General features: G+C 45.1%; 2 protein-coding genes across 2 annotated transcripts in view; both read right to left on the bottom strand.

Annotated features, from left to right (window-relative positions):
* Positions 1 to 89: 89 nt before the first annotated feature.
* Positions 90 to 14,388, bottom strand: LOC102531593 (olfactory receptor 10T2-like). The gene is made up of 2 exons (XM_015251213.1): positions 14,353 to 14,388; positions 90 to 1,043 (listed from the first exon to the last, which is right to left on the bottom strand). The coding sequence occupies exons 1-2, from the start codon at positions 14,386 to 14,388 to the stop codon at positions 90 to 92; spliced, it is 990 nt and encodes a 329-aa protein (XP_015106699.1).
* Positions 13,877 to 16,662, bottom strand: part of NOTCH3 (notch receptor 3) — a 31,224-nt gene continuing 28,438 nt past the window's right edge. The window contains exon 33 of the mRNA XM_072947494.1: positions 13,877 to 15,961. Coding sequence (XP_072803595.1) covers positions 14,909 to 15,961 — 1,053 coding nt within the window. The 3' untranslated portion in view covers positions 13,877 to 14,908. The remainder of the gene's footprint in view (positions 15,962 to 16,662) is intronic.

Below are 16,662 nucleotides of genomic sequence, written 5' to 3'. Positions count from 1 at the left end.
GTAAGTCTATTTTAGTTTTTAAGGGGAACTGAGTGTCAGACAGGGCACAAGTTCATGAAAAAGCTAGAGTGGGAATGTAAAGCAAGTATTTATTTAAATCCTCCGCGGCTTCGCGCCAGGGTCCTCCTGAGAGCCACCCTCACCTCCTTATTACGCAGAGTGTACACCACTGGGTTCAGCATCGGTGTCACCACCGTGTAGAACACAGCCACCAGGCGGTCCTGGCTGGGGTTTCCGCCAGACTCAGGCCGCAGGTAGATGATGGAGGCGCAGCCAAAATGCACAATGACCACGGTGAGGTGGGCCGCGCAGGTAGAGAAAGCCTTGTGCCTGCCGGCGGCCGAGGAGATCCTCACGATCGCGGCGACGATGAAGGCGTAGGAGAGGAGAATGAGGAGGAAGGAGACCAGCACCACGAGGATACTCAAAAAGAAGATGGCCAGCGCTTTGCTGGCACTTTCGGCGCAGCTGAGCTTCAGGACCGGGGCGATGTCGCAGAAGAAGTGCTCCACACGGTCTCCGCGACATAAGGGCGCGGAGAAGATCAGGCTGGTCTCGATCAAGGCCACGGAGAACCCGGAGCAGAAAACCAGGGCTCCCAAGCAGAGGCAAACTGTGGATCTCATGATCACCGAGTAACGCAAAGGATGGCAGATGGCTACATAGCGGTCGTAACCCATCAGGGTAAGGAGGAAGCAGTGGCTGCACCCCAGGCCCAGGAAGAAGAACATCTGAGCCCGACAGCCGGGGACGGGAATAGTCTGGCTCTCTGTGAGCAGGTGAGCCAGCATATTGGGGATGGTGACCAGCGTGTAGCAGGTCTCAGAAAGGGACAGCAGGGCCAGGAAGCGATACATGGGGGTGTGAAGGGTCCCATCCACATGGATGATGGTGATGATGGTGACATTGCCACTGAGGGTGACCAGGTAGATGAGGAAGAACAGTGCAAAGAGGGTGGTCCTCAGGTCCGGGAGGTTGGAGAAACCCACCAGCATGAAATCCGTCACCGGCCAGGTGGCATTTTCCAGCTGCTTCTCAGGAGCCTGAGAGGCGGGGACAGAGGAGATGGAATAAAACAACGTAATAAGGCTCTGCTAAGCATCAGGTACCAGAGAGATAGGAGATTTATCCCTGTTTTATGGAAAAAGGAAAGAGGACTCAGAAGTTAGGTCACTGTTCTCCTAATATCACTCAGCTAGCATCTCTTCAATTAGACAAGAAAATCTACAGATATAGAAACAGCCTGAGTGCCCACTGACAGATGAATGTATGAAAGAGATGTGATACATACACACAATGGAATATTATTCAGCAGTGAGAAAGAAATATTGTCATTTTTGACATGTGTTGACATTATGCTAAGCGAAGTCAGACAGAGAAAGAAAAGTCCTGTACGATTTCACTTTATGTGTGGAATCTAAAAGCCAAACTTGTTATTAAATAAATAAATAAATAAATAAAAGAGGACTGGGAGGGTATAACTCAGAGGTAGAGTGTGTGCTTAGCAAGCATGAGGTCCTGGGTTCAATCCCCAGTGCCTCCATTTAAAATAAATAATTTTCAAAAAAATTTTAAAGAGTGAAATGGTGGTTATCAGGGGCTGGGGACTGAGTCAGGGAATAGGAGAGATGTCATTTAAGGGTACAAATTTGCAACTAGTAGATAAATAAGTCCTAGAGAGCTAATGCACTGTTTAGTGACTACAGGTAACAATACTGTATCATAAATATCGAACCTGATAAGAGACTAGGTCTTAATTATTCCCATCATAAAAAATAATTGAAGTAGAATTGAAGTAGTATCAATGTTGGGTCCTTAAATCGTAAAAAAAAAAAAATAGAGTGTCAAATTTCTAAAAGCAGAACTCACTTTGTACAATGAACATAAGGAAAGACTACTGTATAGTTTTTTTGTTTTGGGTTTTTTCTTTTAAATGAAGAAAAGCTTTGCTAAAATGTTGCATACTTTTATTGGAGTAAATCTGAATGATCCTACTGCTTTGGAGAAAAACGTAGTGCTTACCAGTTTCCAATTGTATTTAGCCTTTGGTTGAATTCAAACAAATGAAAACCAAAATCTAAAAAATAAATAAGTGATAGTTATGTGACGTGATAGAGATGCTAACTATGGCTACAGTGGTAATCATGTTACAATATACCGACATATCAAATCAGCATGTTGTACATTTTAAACTTACACAGTGTTATATGGCAGATATATTTCAATTTTTTTTAAAAAATAAAGAAAGTCACAGGAAACTATGAGGAGTAGATGCAATATTTGGGGCAGGGAGAGATGGTAAGAAGTTCAGTGCTTTAGTTTGAATTCCCCTAGAAACAGATCCTGAGGCAAGAATTCAAAAGCAAATAGTTTATCTGAAACGTCATCCCCAAAGACGTGGGGGGGGGGAGTGGAGAAGGGAAACAGATAATAAAAAGTGCATTATCAAGGAAATCACCACTGTTGACTGAAATAAAAACACACAACGTGAGAGCTGTGAGTTTCAGTTTTATTTGGGACCTTGCTAAGGACTATAGCTCAGGAGACAGACTCTCAGAGAGCTAGGAGCAACTGCTCGGAAAAGATGGGGGAGGGGTTGGGAGGAGGGGAGGTCAGCATATCTGTGATTTTGGAGGAGTCGGTGCAATCAAGCACACTTCTCAGTAGAAAGTTACTGCTAGCCAAAGGTACAGATACCTTAGTTAAAATTTTAGTGCTAAGTAGAGGAAGATGCAAGAAATTGGGTTCATAAAAATTTCTCCTGAAAATATCTAACTACCTGAAGGGCTGTTCTGCCAGTTTTCCTAGAGCACACAGCGCTTCATCCCTGATCTCCACCCTGAACTCCTTTCAGAGTGAGTTGAAGGTCAGCGACTGGGGTGGCCAATGACTCAATCCTTGTAGAGCTAGGTGGCGTGGGACATTCTTGAGTTGGCACCACTATGGACAACTAGAATTTAATCCCACTGGGGGATCCAGAGGGAAGCAAGAGAACTGGGGTGTTTATCCACCAACCCCCTCAATCATCTTGCTCAAGTTTCAACCAGAAGACGTTAATCTCCCAGTATTTCCAAACTTACCTCGTGTACAGGGAATTCAAAGTCTGGTTGGTAAGAAAGGAAATAAGGAACAAGGGGATGTGGGCCAGGAATTTACAGGGTCCTTTACAGTCTGTAACATCTGAAATGAACAAAATAACACTTTTAGGAAACTTAATATCCAGGGCTACATCAGGACTTCCATGAGCTCTAGGCACTTTTGCTTTCCTCCCTAAAAATTGTTTTCAATTTTTATTTATATTTTGTTTTAGTTTTTATTTAGATAAATTTATTTAATTTGTTAATATTAATTATAACCAATTAAATATAATTAATTTTGTCATTTATTTAAATTTTATAAAAATTTAAAATTTTTACATTTTAGGACTGTGTTGGTATAAAGATAAATATAATTTTCACCTTAAAGTTTCACTTATTTCTTCTGATCTTGAAATTAACACAATTTCGAGGGCCCCCTAATAGTATTACAGGCTCAGGCACAGTGCTAATGGATACACCTGTGTTAATCAAATGGAAAATAACTCTGAAATTATTGATCGTTTTAATTCAAACAATGAGACATCAGTAAAATCCTGGATTGGTGGTAGTTTTGTCATTTTGTAATCAATTAACCTGCTAGCTCAGGAAAACTATATATCTATATTGGAATATTTCTGAGTATTTTGCACTCATTTAGAACATGGGACTTTATTTTAAGGAAAGTAGGCCTAATGCAATCTTTCCCGGCTTATCAGGAGTTAATTGGTTTGGAGAGACACGTGGTTTGGAGAGAATCTCAGCCTTGAGATCCTCAAATTCCGACTGAAACAAGGATGGGTGGCGGTGGTGGAGAGAGTCTTGATTTATGCGCCATCTAGTGGCACTTGGAGTAACCCACAAGCCAGTGACCCTTTGAAGGAGAGAGTGAATAAACGAGTGTGCCCCTGAGATTACTCATCTGCAGCAACAGGAAGAGAGAAATGGAGGATCATCATTTAAATGTTTTGAAAGTTTGTTGAAATTTTAATTTGGGAAAAATAATTTTTTAGCGGGGGAGGAGGTAATTAGGTGTGCCTATTTTTTTTAAACAAAGGTATTCAGGATTGAACCCAGGACCTCATGCATACTAAGCACGCACTCTACCACTGAGCTATACCCTCCCCCTTTTTTGTTTGTTTTTGGTTTTTTTTTAATTTGGGGGGGAAGTAATTAAGTTTATTTATTTATTTTTTAATGGAAGGGAAAAATAGATTTTAGATTTTAGTTCTGAGGATATATGAAATAGAGAAAAACAACAAACATGTGCTTGGTTGAGTCCAAAGATATTCTATTCATAAATAAAAGACTAGTCAGGACAGTTCAGAACTTAACAGGAGCAAAAAGACAGTAGGGAAGGAATGCCTATTTTTCATGAAGAAAGAAAGGAAAACCAGGAGCAAGAAGCAGGCTGCATGTCAGTCTAGCACAAGGGGGGCCAACTGTTTCTGTAAAGGGCCAGGTAGTGAATACTTGAGGCCATTTGGGCTGTACAATATGTCATGACTGCTCAAATCCCATTCCAGTGTGAAAGCAGCCCTAAATGATGTATAAGTGGTGCCCATGGCTGTGTTTCAATAAAACTTTATTTACCGAAACAGGCAGGGGGCCAGATTTGGCCCTCAGGCTATAGTTCACCAACTCTTAAACCTGCACAAATAAAACTAAAAGAATATTCAACTTAGGGAAATTCCAGTGAGGTCCCCTGAGGGATTTATGCTATAAAAGGGGGGGGGGAGCAAAGCCTGACTTGAAGTCTTCAAAAACTAAAACAAAATGAAACTCCAAAACCAAGAAACTCAGATGTCACTTAAGAAATCTAGATCTAAGAAAAGGCACACTGGGCAGAGCTGCCCAGAGCATGTGTCTGAAAGAGGCTCTTTTATTGGAAATTAAAGTCTATCAGAAAGAACATCAAAGCCCTTATACAGTGAGAATGACAGAAATTTAATTACTTGGAAGACTTCATGGAGAAAATAAGTAATTGGATTATGACCACTAAAAAAAGTATAATTTCTGAATATTACAAAACATTGTTAAATTGAACTTACAGGCCAATCACAAAGTAGAAGTTGTGGCCCTAAAAAATGTTGAGCTTTTACAAATCATTAAGAAGAAAAAGAAAACATCCAGTTATAAAATAAATAAGTCCTGGGGAGGTCATGCACAGCTTAGCCACTGTGGTTAATAACACTGTATTGCATATTTGAAAGTTGCTAAGAGAGTGGATCTTGAAAGTGCTCATCACAAGAAAAAAGAATATTTCCTAACTATGTGTGGTGACGGATGTTAACTATGGTGATCAACTTGCAACAGATACTCATATGAAATCGCTATGTTGTACACTTGAAATTAAGGTTATGTATCAATTATATCTCAACTGAAGAAGAAGAAGGGGGAGGAAAAGAAAAAAAATGAATACTCAGGTCCACCACCCCCAACATTCGTGGAGTTCAAATGAAAGCTCACATGACATAAGACTGGATATTTTAAGTTAACACACAGTTAGATAAAGTATGTTCTAGCTCTTTACATTGAGAAGCATACCCCCATATTGACCTGGAAAGCCAAATCAAAACTGAGAATTCCTGGACTCTTTTGATTTCCACACTGGAATGCAGTGGTGTGCAGAGAGGTGGAGTGCTCCAGGCCTGACCCTGGCCAGTGGACTGTCCCCTTCTCCCACTCAGGCTCCATCCTGCACTTCCAGGGGCCTCATGTGTATGCTAAAGCTATAACTACACCTGACACATGTGCCATTCCTTGACCGCACCTAGCGGAGATCACTCCCACAGAGGGGTCCATGCCAGGGGGGTGGACCCAGGGAAGGGGCACGCTCTCAGGCCCTGCTAGTGACTTGGAGACACCTGTGCAGGGAATTCTGTGATCGTGTACAGCGTTGTCTATAAGGTGCCTGCAAACTCAAGGTCAACACATACTCTTGGCTTTGTGGACGCTTCATCCCTTGAATGCAGTAGGACAGGAGAGGGTCAGAGTCAGGCCCTCAGCAGCATCAATACAGGGCAGAAGCCCCTCTTACCTAAGGCTAACTACGGTTCTCTAACACCTCAGTAGAAAAATAAGCAGATGGAAAATGCAAATGTCCAATATTCATATGGAGGTTATGTTAATCCCACGGTAATTAAAGGAATGGGAGTTAAAGCAAGATTGCCCATTCCTCAAAATCAAACACAGCATTACCATAGGACCCAGCATTTCCACTCCTGGGTGTACAGCCAGAAGAATGGAAAAACGGTGTTTAAACAAAAACTTATACTCGAATGTTCATAGCAGCACTATTCACAATCGCCAGAGGTGGAAACAACCCAAATGGCCATCAGTGGAATATTACTCAGCCATAAAAAGAATGAAGCCCTGGCACATGCTACAGTGTAGATGAACCCTGAAAACATCTCGCTGAGTGGTGGGAATGCACCTGGTATAGCCATTACAGAAAACAGTATGGAGAGTCCTTTAAAAACTACAAACAGACTTACCATATGATCCAGCAATCCCACTCCTGGACATATATCCAGAGAAAACTATAATTCAAAAAGACACAAGCACCCCAGTGTTTATAGCAGCACTGTTCACAATAGCCAAGACAGGGAAGCAAGCTAAATGTCCATCACCGTCTTATGCGTATGTGAGCATTCATGCCCACGAAGCATCAGTGTCCATGTGTGCATGTGTGTGCCTGCTGCTTGCAATGCACACATGTGTGCATTTGGCACCCCAAGTGCTCAGACCACATGTTAGCCCTGCCCCTCTCCCCCTGTCTGCTCACACACCAGTGTGGGCCAGGGTTCTGTGTGTGGGTTCTGGGTGCAGGTGAGCGTGTGTGGCAGAGGACGGTTCTCCTCGAGAGTACCCCAGAGGCTCTTACTTCCCTTCTTGAGCAGATATCATCTCCTCCACCCCATGTTTGGCAGAAAACAGAATTGAACATCTCTCGAGCAAAAGCTATTCAAATCCTGTTGGCGGTTTTCAGAGGAACACTCAGTCACTCTGGCATTTCTCACTCCACCAACTCATTTTCAGATTTCACCCCTAGGATCTGGGATGGACCAGGGTGGCTTCTCCAGCAGGGAAAAGGACCTGAATCCACACTCACCATGGGCGAGGGAGGCTCCTCCGGTGCCTGCCGACGTCACTCTCTGATCGCTGCCTGAGGAAAGTGGGGCTGAGGACCGGGGTCCTGTTATACACGGGGTCCCTGGAGCTGCTGCCCCAGGGTCCCCTGCAAGCCACTAACAAGCCCCCCCGGGGCTCAGGTTGGTGGAACCCTGAAGGGTTTTTCCCTCCTGAAAACTGAAGACCCCAGGGTCTGCATCCCCAACCCCCAGGCTCTGATGGCAAAAACTGGGGGAAGGACTAATTACGATTTCTTTCTGCAGACGGCGGCACAGATGCACTCCTCACTCCATCAACGCTCCCCAGTGCCCGCCACTGCCTAGCACTTGCTGAGCAAGGCTGCTCTCCCAAGGAGGATGCAGCCTCCCTGCCCTGCCCTTCCCTCCAAGGGGAAAGGAAGAAGTAGATCACTTTGATGTTGTTACATGAATGTTGCCCAGGCTTAACTTCTCAGGGTTATCCCTCTCTTGCTCCCTCCAGAGTTAATTAGTTGCCACATCTCCCTTATTCTTTCTCCTTGACTTCCCCTTATTCCCTCTGCCCCATCCTAATTCAAGCTGCATCCTTATTACCCATTGCAAAATCTTGCAGTGTCTTCTCCCTCCAGTACGTGCTCTGCACTGGCCACCAGAATGGGAGACTCTGGCTGCATTCCCTCACTACTCAGGGACGTTTCATGGCTCCCCATTGCCTTCAGAGTAAAGTTTAAAATTCCCCATCTTCACTTTCTTTCAAGGCTCTTGTAATCTGGCCCCGGATAACTTTCCTAGTTCCAAATCCAGCCATTGCTCCAAGCAAACCGCCATACATCCATTGATTAAATTACTAAGTGAGGAAGTGAAGTGTAGACCCAGCCATTCCAAATTGCTGACCCTTCTTCTGAGATTTCCTTCTGTTTCATCCCATTTTGTCCCTTTCCACCATATTCTCTCAGAATTTCTACCCTCCTCTTCCTAGCCTCCCAGCTAAGTCCTACTCTTCCTGAAAGACATATCTCTGGTATCACCTCCTCCAGGAAGCCTTCCCTGATCACTCCAGGATAGTCACATGCAGCATCTGTGCTCCCAGAGGTCCCGGGTTTCTTCTTCATATTGTCTTTGTCCCTGTGTGGCTCCCCCTAGCCTGTGAGCACCTCAGAACTGTCTTCATCTATTCCATCTCCCAAGAGCATTAAACCCAGATGACAATTCCCTCCCTGCTTTTCTTTCCTCTCTTGCCTTCCATGCTGCCTGCTTTCTCTCCCACCTCTCTGGCCACCCTTTTTCAATCTCCTTCTCTCACACCTCCTAAAAAGAAAATTCTCCAGAGTTCAGTCCTAGACCTTCCTCTCTCCCTAGCTGAGACATTTATATTTTTAAAAATTTCCCCTAGCTTTATTGAGTTACAGTTAACATACAACATTATGTAAGTTTGAGTACAGTGTGTTGATTTGATACATTTATATCTTCCAAAATGATGACCACCGTAGCATTAGCTAACACCTCCATCCTGTCACATAATTACCATTTCTTTTTTGTGGTGAGAATATTTAAGATCTATTCTCTTAACAACTTTCAAGTATATAATACAGGGTTATTAGCTATAATCACCACACTGTACATTAGATCCCCTGAACTTACTCATCTTAAAACTGGAAGTTCCCTTTGGTCAAACATCTCCCCCATTTTCCCCTCCCTCAACCCCTGGTAAACACCACTCTACTCTCTGCTTCTCTGAGCTCAGCTTTCTTGGATTCCACATGTGAATGAGGTCAAACAATGCTTGTCTTTCTCTGTCTGAACTATTTCACTTAGCACAATGCCCTCAAGGTCCATCCTTATAGTTACAAATGGCAAGATTTCCTTCTTTCTTGTGGCTGAATATAATTCCATTGTCTATATATACTATATGATATACATACGCAATATATACACACATTATATTATATATTTCTTCTTTGTCCATTCGTTCATTGCCAGACACTTAAGTTGTTTCCATATCTTGGCTATTGTGAATAGTGCTGCAATGAATCTGGGAGTCCTAGCTGAGCAATTTAACCCTGGGAGTTGAATTTCATGATTGTACATAAGCACAATGGTTTACTATACCCACCTGCTCTATACCAACAACCCCTATCATATTTGAAATTCCCCTAGAAGAAGACACTGAAACAAGGATTTGAGTGGAAGTAAGTTCATTTGAGAGGTGACCTCAGAATACATAAATAGGAGAGTAGAGAAATGAGAAAGGAAAGAAACGGAAACTCATAAAGCATGTGTTATCTAGTAAGTTTTCCCTGTGTCATCTGGGGTTTATTCCCACTGGAAACCACTGCATAGTGCATTCACCTGAGAGAGAAGAGGGAGCTGAGGTATGTATACACCAGCTCCAGGCAGTCATTCTTTGGGGCTGATCCTGGTGGCATTAATTCCCCCAGCGTGCCTATCCTGCCTCACATGTGAATGGAGTAAGCTTTCAGGGCCCGAGAAAGCCCTCTGACAAATACAGCACTGGCTGTTGGGATTGAGACTGAAATGGTCAGAGCTAAGAGATATGGACCAGAGACTGACAACATCTGCTGCACCTGGTTTTCCTCTTCATCTCTGCCCACTCCTTCTCAGTCTCTTTCTTCTCCTCTCCAACCCTAATACTGGAGCTGGAGTCCAGGACTCTACTCTCTGCTCTGCTCTCTCTCCCTAGCTGATTAGTACAATCATACGGTGTTGAATACCACTCCTGTGCCAATGCGCCCCACGTCTCTATCACAGACCAGTCATTCCCTCTGTACTTGGAACCCGTAATTAAAAATCCAACAATTAAAAATCAATCAAAAAAGTAAAAATAGAGTTATCATATGATCCAGCAATCCCACTCCTGGGTATGTATCTGAAGGAAACTCTAATTCAAAAGGATACATGCAGCCCAACGTTCATAGCAGCACTATATGCAATAGCTGAGACATGGAGGCAACTAAATGTCCAAAGACAGATGACAGGATAAAGAAGATGTGTGTGTGTATACATATATATGTAATAGTATATATGTATATATTACTCATCCACAAAAAAATGAAATAATACCATTTGCAGCAACACGGATAGACCTGGAGATTATCATCTTAAGTGAAATAAGTCAGACAAAGAAAGACAAATATCATATGACACCACTTATATGTGAAATCTAAAATATGATACAAATGAACTTATTTACAAAACAGACTCAAAGACATAGAAAACAAACTTATGATTACCAAAGGGGAAAGGAGGGGAGGTATAAGTTGAGAGTTTGGGATTAGCAGATACAAACTACTGTATATAAAATAGACAAACAACAAGGATTTACTGTACAGCACAGGGAAGTATATTCAATACCTTGTAATAAACGATAATGAAAAGACTATGAAAATAAATGTATATATGTACAACTGAATCACTATGCTATACAGCAGAAATTAACACAACAGTGTAAATCGACTATACTTCAATTTATAAAAGACAAATATCATATGATTCTGCTTACATGAGGTGACCAGAGTGGTCAAATTCATAGGGAGAGAAAGTAGAATAGTGGTTGCCAGGGGCTGGGAGGGAGGCGCGGTGGGGAGTTGTTTCATGGCTATTAAGTGTCAGTTTTGCAGGATGAAACAGTTCTGGAGATGGATGGTGTTGATGGTTGCACAACAATGAATGTACTTAACACTTTACAGACCTGCACAATTAAACATGGTTAAGGTGGCCCAACTTTATGTGATGTGTATTTAACCACAATTAAAGTTTGCAAAGTTAGGCTATAAGAGGCAGTCAATATTATCAAGAAAAGGATTTATCTGTCAGGTAAATATCTTGGCACTGAAAGATATGACAGCATCTTCCTAGATAAGCAGAACCAGAAGGACTGGTACCACTATACTAAATGCCACACAGCTGCCACACTCTCCTCCAACAGATAGCATCCTCTCCAAGGACACAGCCTAATGAGTCATCCATTCACAGCATCCTGTTTGCAATACAACATCTGTCCTTCAGGCCCTCGAATGCCTTCTCATGGCCTGCCGACCTACAAATTAAAAAAAAAAAAACTTCCAGTCTACATGCAAAACAAGTGTTAAAGCCATAGTAAACAAAAGACTTCAATGGAATGTTTAACTAGATTTTATCAAAATTAGAACCTTCTGTTCTGTGAAAGATACAGTTAAAAGACTGAAAAGATAAGCCACGGAGTGGGATAAAATATTTGCAAATCACATCTGACAAAGGTCTTTTATCTAGAATATATAGAGAACTCCCAAAAATCAAAAGTAAGAAAACAAAACAACTTTTTTAAATGGACTAAACAGGCATATATCCAGAGAAAACTCTAATTTGAAAACATACAGGCACCCCAATGTTCATAGCAGTCCTATTTACAATAGCCAAGACATAGAAGCAACCTAAATGTCCATTGACAGATGATTGGATAAAGAAGTCATGGTATATGTATATACAGTGGAATACTACTCAGCCATAAAAAGGAATTAAATGATGCCATTTGCAGCAGCGTGGATGGACTTAGAGATTATCATACTAAGCGAAGTAAGTCAGACAGAGAAAGACAAATATATGACATCACTTATATGTGGCATCTAAAAAAATGAGACAAATGAACTCTTTTACAAAACAGGAACAGACTCACAGATATAGAAATCAAATTTGTGGTTACCAGGTGGGAAAGGGTAGAGGGGTGGAGGGATAAATTGGGAGCTCAGTATTTGCAGTTACTAACTACTATACATAAAATAAACAGCAAGTTTCTACTGTATAGCACAGGGAACTCTATCCAATATCTTGTAGTAACCTATCATGAAAAAGAATATGAAAATGAATATATGTATGTATATGTATGACTGAAACTTTATGCTGTACACCAGAAATTGACACAACATTGTAAACTGACTACACTTCAATTTAAAAAAAAGAAAGGAGATGAGTATTTTTAAAAAGAGAGAGAGAGAGAAGTTCAGGTGTTTGCAGTTAATGTCAAGCACGTACTGGAATAGTAAGATCCAAAAAGACACCACTAACTAGCCTGAAATTCCCTAAGAGCAGAGAAGGAGCATGCATAATTCACCATTCTACTCCCAACAAATTGTTCAGGACTTGGCATGCAGTGAGTGCCTAATAAGCATGTAGAGGATAAATAAATGAACAGAAAATAAACCTGAGACAACAGTAAAAGAGATTTTCCAACTCCAAAGACTTAGCCAAAGGAGAGGAGGTGGAGTGAACATTTATTGGTTGTTTACACAGAATTCCTGCTTCTGCAAACCTGATTGCCTTTCAATTTACCCCACCCTCAGTTCCAGAGCAGAGACTGATTGCTATAGGAAGTCAGCACATCCTGTATCTGATCGCCATAGTGACTGGTTAGCACAGTAATGCTCGAAAGCAAGTTTGCATTGCGTGGCAATTGACAGTGTCTAGAGGCACTTTGGGTTGTCACAGTGGAGGAGGCGGTACTGCTGGTATCTAGCGGGTGAAGGTCAGGGATGCTGTTAAACATCCTGCGATACACAGGACAGCCTCCCACAGCAAAGAAGGATCTGGCCCCAAATGTCCATAGTGCCAACATTAAGAAATGCTAGGTTAGAGGATGAATGAGTGACTCAGTTGAAATCATTACAAAATCAACCCCCAGACTAGAATCTTCTCAATTCTCTGGAACGTGTAGTATGGTCTATAATCTTTGCACCTATTTGGCTAACCAAGAGGGAGGGCTGGAGCTGTGAGTGGGAAGAGAAGTTGGGTTTGGTACCACATGGAGCATGAGGATGAAACTGATGCCCAGAGAGAAGTCTGTAGAGGTGAAGAGGAACTCAGCTCTTGTTGATCTCATTTGAGCCACTAGATCAAATCTCCCCTGAAACTGATCCTTTTTAGTTACATGAATTAATAAATTGGGTTTTTTGTTTGTTTGCTGGGTAGATTTTTGCAACCAAGAGCGCTCCAGCTGAAGGGGGAACCACTGAATATTACATTCCATCCTCCTTTCCTGGAGGACCCCACCATAAACGCAACCTTGTCTTTGGGCACAATTATTTGCAAGACATAGAAACCCGTTCAAGCTGGTATGTGCAAAGGAGTATTTATTATACGAGTACAGCATTGTCTCCAGAACCCAAGGGAGCATGAAGTAGAGGTGAGATCCACGCAGAACCAGCATTGGGCACTTAGAAGTCAATAAAAACCCATTGATGTCAATGGAATAAATGGTCAGTTAACTGGAACTGAGACTCTATCTAGAACTGAGAAACTCCCTCCGACACTCTGGAGCCATTTAAGTGCTCACCTCTGATTCCCCCTGCATAGCTCCACTCCTCTGCTTTGTTTTCTTATTGGTACCCACCACCCCAAACTGGCCATCAATATTTCTCCATCTGCCCTGGGCTTAGAAGCCACCAACCGGTAACTTTCTTAGCATCTCCATTTGAAAAAAAAAAAAAGTTCTCAAGCAAGAGCATCCGATTGGCTCAATTTAAGTTAAGTGACCACCTCTGGTCCAATCAGTGGAGTCGTCTGCCAAAAGAGGAAGCAAGAGTGGGCGGGCAGGCAAGCCAAATGGGCTGATGGCAAGACAGGAGTTCAAGTTAGCCCTGAAAAGACAGAAACGCTACCACTACCACCCTTGTCTTACCTAGACACAGAACAATGACATTGAGTGTTAACTATTCCTTTATTAGGTGGTGAGGGGAGAGGGAGCTGTACAATGCAAGGTCTGGGAATTTAGCTACACAGGGATTGTGACCAGAAGCCATATTACAAAAATAGCCTACAAATACTTCTATTCTGCCATGGGGCTGGGCCAGGGGAGTACTAGGAGGTGGGGGTGCCATCCAGGCAGCTCCTTCCCTTCCTGCGTTTCCATATTTACAGGGAGACAAAGCGAAATGCACACATCTCCCCTGGTCCTTATATTCCCCCTGGCCACCCCACCTCCCAGTTTCTAAAGTCTAGGATGGGGGCGTCTGGGGGCAGGCTCTCTGGGCCAGAAGGGCACTTCCCCAGCAAAGCTATAGAGTTCCATCTGGAATGCAGTGAAGTGAGGGAGGTGGGGTGGCGAGGAGGCTCCCAAATCTCACCCAACCCCTAGCCCCAGAGGGTGCGCCCAAGGGTGCCTACTTGGTACACACCAGGGTCGTGTACTCGGTACACAGGATCCCGGTCATGCCTGTGTACTTGGTACACAGAATCCAGCTTGGCCAAATGGGCCCACAGACTCAGCCCCACGGGGGCACTGGGGGGTTTGCAGGGGGGCAGGGAGCATCTCCATATATATATTTTGTAAAAAATAATAATATTAAGTTTGTTTAAATGAATTTGTTTCTATACAAAATGTAAAAAAAAAAAATAAAAATAATCCACTCGTGTCAGAGCATGAAGAGTGAGAGAGGCCAGAGGAGGCAAGAAAGGAGGGAAGGGAGAATTGGGGGCGGGGGGGAGGAGAGAGGAGAGGCAGGAGGATGTCCCAGGCTCATCACAAGACCAGAGGGTGGGAGTCAGCCTGCATCCCTTATAAATAAAGGAAGACTGAAGCCCTAGGCTGGTGACCTCTTGGTCACACCGCAAGGCGGGGTGGGGTAGAGGAGCAGAGGGGAATGGAGAGAATGAAATGGACTAAAAGGGGAGAGAGAGGAGTCAGGACGGGTTGTCTCTTCAGCCTCCCTAAATCCAGGAACTGGGGGGCTCTCAGGCCAACACTTGCCTCTTGGGGGTGACTTCAGGCTGGGGCCCCAGCTGAGTCTGGGCCTGAGCCAGGGGGCCAGGAACCGACAGGGGGAGCTGCTGGGCAGACAGTGTCCCAGCAGCCGTGGCCGTGGCCCCGCTGGCAGTGGCCGGGCTGGGCGTGGAGTCGGACCAGTCCGAGAGTGAGGGAGGCGAGGGGCTGGCCCAGTGCTCGGGGGACTCGGGGGATGGGGTCAGGTAAGGGTGCTCGCTGGGGACCCGCAGGAAGCGGGCCTTGGGGGGGCTGCCGTGGGCCCCGGCCGCCGGGAACTCCTCGCCGTGTCCGGGGGCCGCCAGGTACGGTGGGGGCCGCTCCTGGGGGGACACGGGGTTCCCGGGGTTCAGCAGCTGGGGTCCCGGCGCCAGCGGCAGCAGGAAGGAGGGGCCCGGCGGGGCCGGTGGGGGCAGCCGGGTCCAATCGAGGGGGACGGCCACGGGGTTCAGCAGGCCCAGGCTGAGCACGCAGCCCCCGGGGGGCTGGCGCCCGAGACTCGCCCGGCCCGCGCCGCCCAGCTGCGCCAGCGACACAGCCGTGGCCGCGGCAGCCGCGTAGGGCCCCTCGAGGGGGAAGCCGCCGGGGGACGCGGGGGGCCCACCAAAGGGCCGCGGGGAGTCCAGCGAGTCCACGGGCGAGAGCGTGACCGAGCTCTCGGCCAAGGGCCCGGGGCAGGCCAGCGTCAGCTTCTTGCCCCGCCCGCGGGCGCCCTGCGGCCCCAGCCCCGCCTTCCCCGGCGGCCTGCGGCTCTTCTTGCCCCCGGACTGGGCCACCTTGAGGCCTGGCAGGAAGGCCCCGGGTGGGCAGAGCAGGGGGCCCAGGCCGTGGGGGCCGGGGGGGCTGCGGGGCCCACTGGGCTGGTCCAGCAAGCGAACAATGTCCTGGTGCAGCCGCTCCTGGGCCACATCCCGGGGCAGCCTGTCCAGGTGGTCCGTGATCTCACGGTTGGCAAAGTGGTCCAGCAGTAGCTTGGCAGCCTCGAAGCTGCCCTCCCGGGCGGCCAGGAATAACGGAGTCTCCTCCTGTGAGGGCACAGAACCCACAAGATGACAGGGTCGCAAGAGTCAGGATTAACTCCTGGCCCACATCACAGAGGCCTCCCTCCAGTCTCTGGGGAAATCTGAGAGCTAAGAGTTCACACTCTCCAGACAAGTTGGAATCTCAGCTCTGCTGGGAAAAACTGGGCAAGTTATTTCCTTTAAGCCACCTTCATCCAGCACCTACTAAGCTCCAGGCTCCAGAGCCAGGACTAGGGTGAGGAGATTGAGGCATTCGCCTTAGGCACAAGATTTACGGGAGTCAAAAATCTCAGTCATCAAAATAAATGACATTTTAACGCAATCTTTAAAAATTACGATTAATGCAAAAAAAATCCATGACGAATATAATATGGAAATTTAAAATAAGGATGGAATCCATCCCGGCCCCGCTTTAAGCCTCACTGTTTCATCTGTAAAAGGAGAGGAATACCACCTTGCAAGGGTTTTTAAACAACAATCATAAGAGCTATCTTTTACTGAGAATCCGCTAAGCACCCTACAAAAGCATTAGCACAGTGAATCCTCAAAAGAGGCAATGAGATGGGTACTGTTGCTTCCCCACTTCAAAAATGAGAAGAGAGGTTCAGAGTAGTTAAGCAACTTGCCCAAGGTCACACACACAACTGCCATATACTTCCTCCTCTGATCCATTATTGGAGACTCTTGGGCCCAAATCCCACACC

Source organism: Vicugna pacos, chromosome 22 (assembly GCF_048564905.1).
Source record: "Vicugna pacos chromosome 22, VicPac4, whole genome shotgun sequence".
Lineage (NCBI taxonomy): Eukaryota > Metazoa > Chordata > Mammalia > Artiodactyla > Camelidae > Vicugna > Vicugna pacos.
Note: the sequence above shows the minus strand (reverse complement) of the source record. Positions and strands in the feature narration are given on the sequence as shown.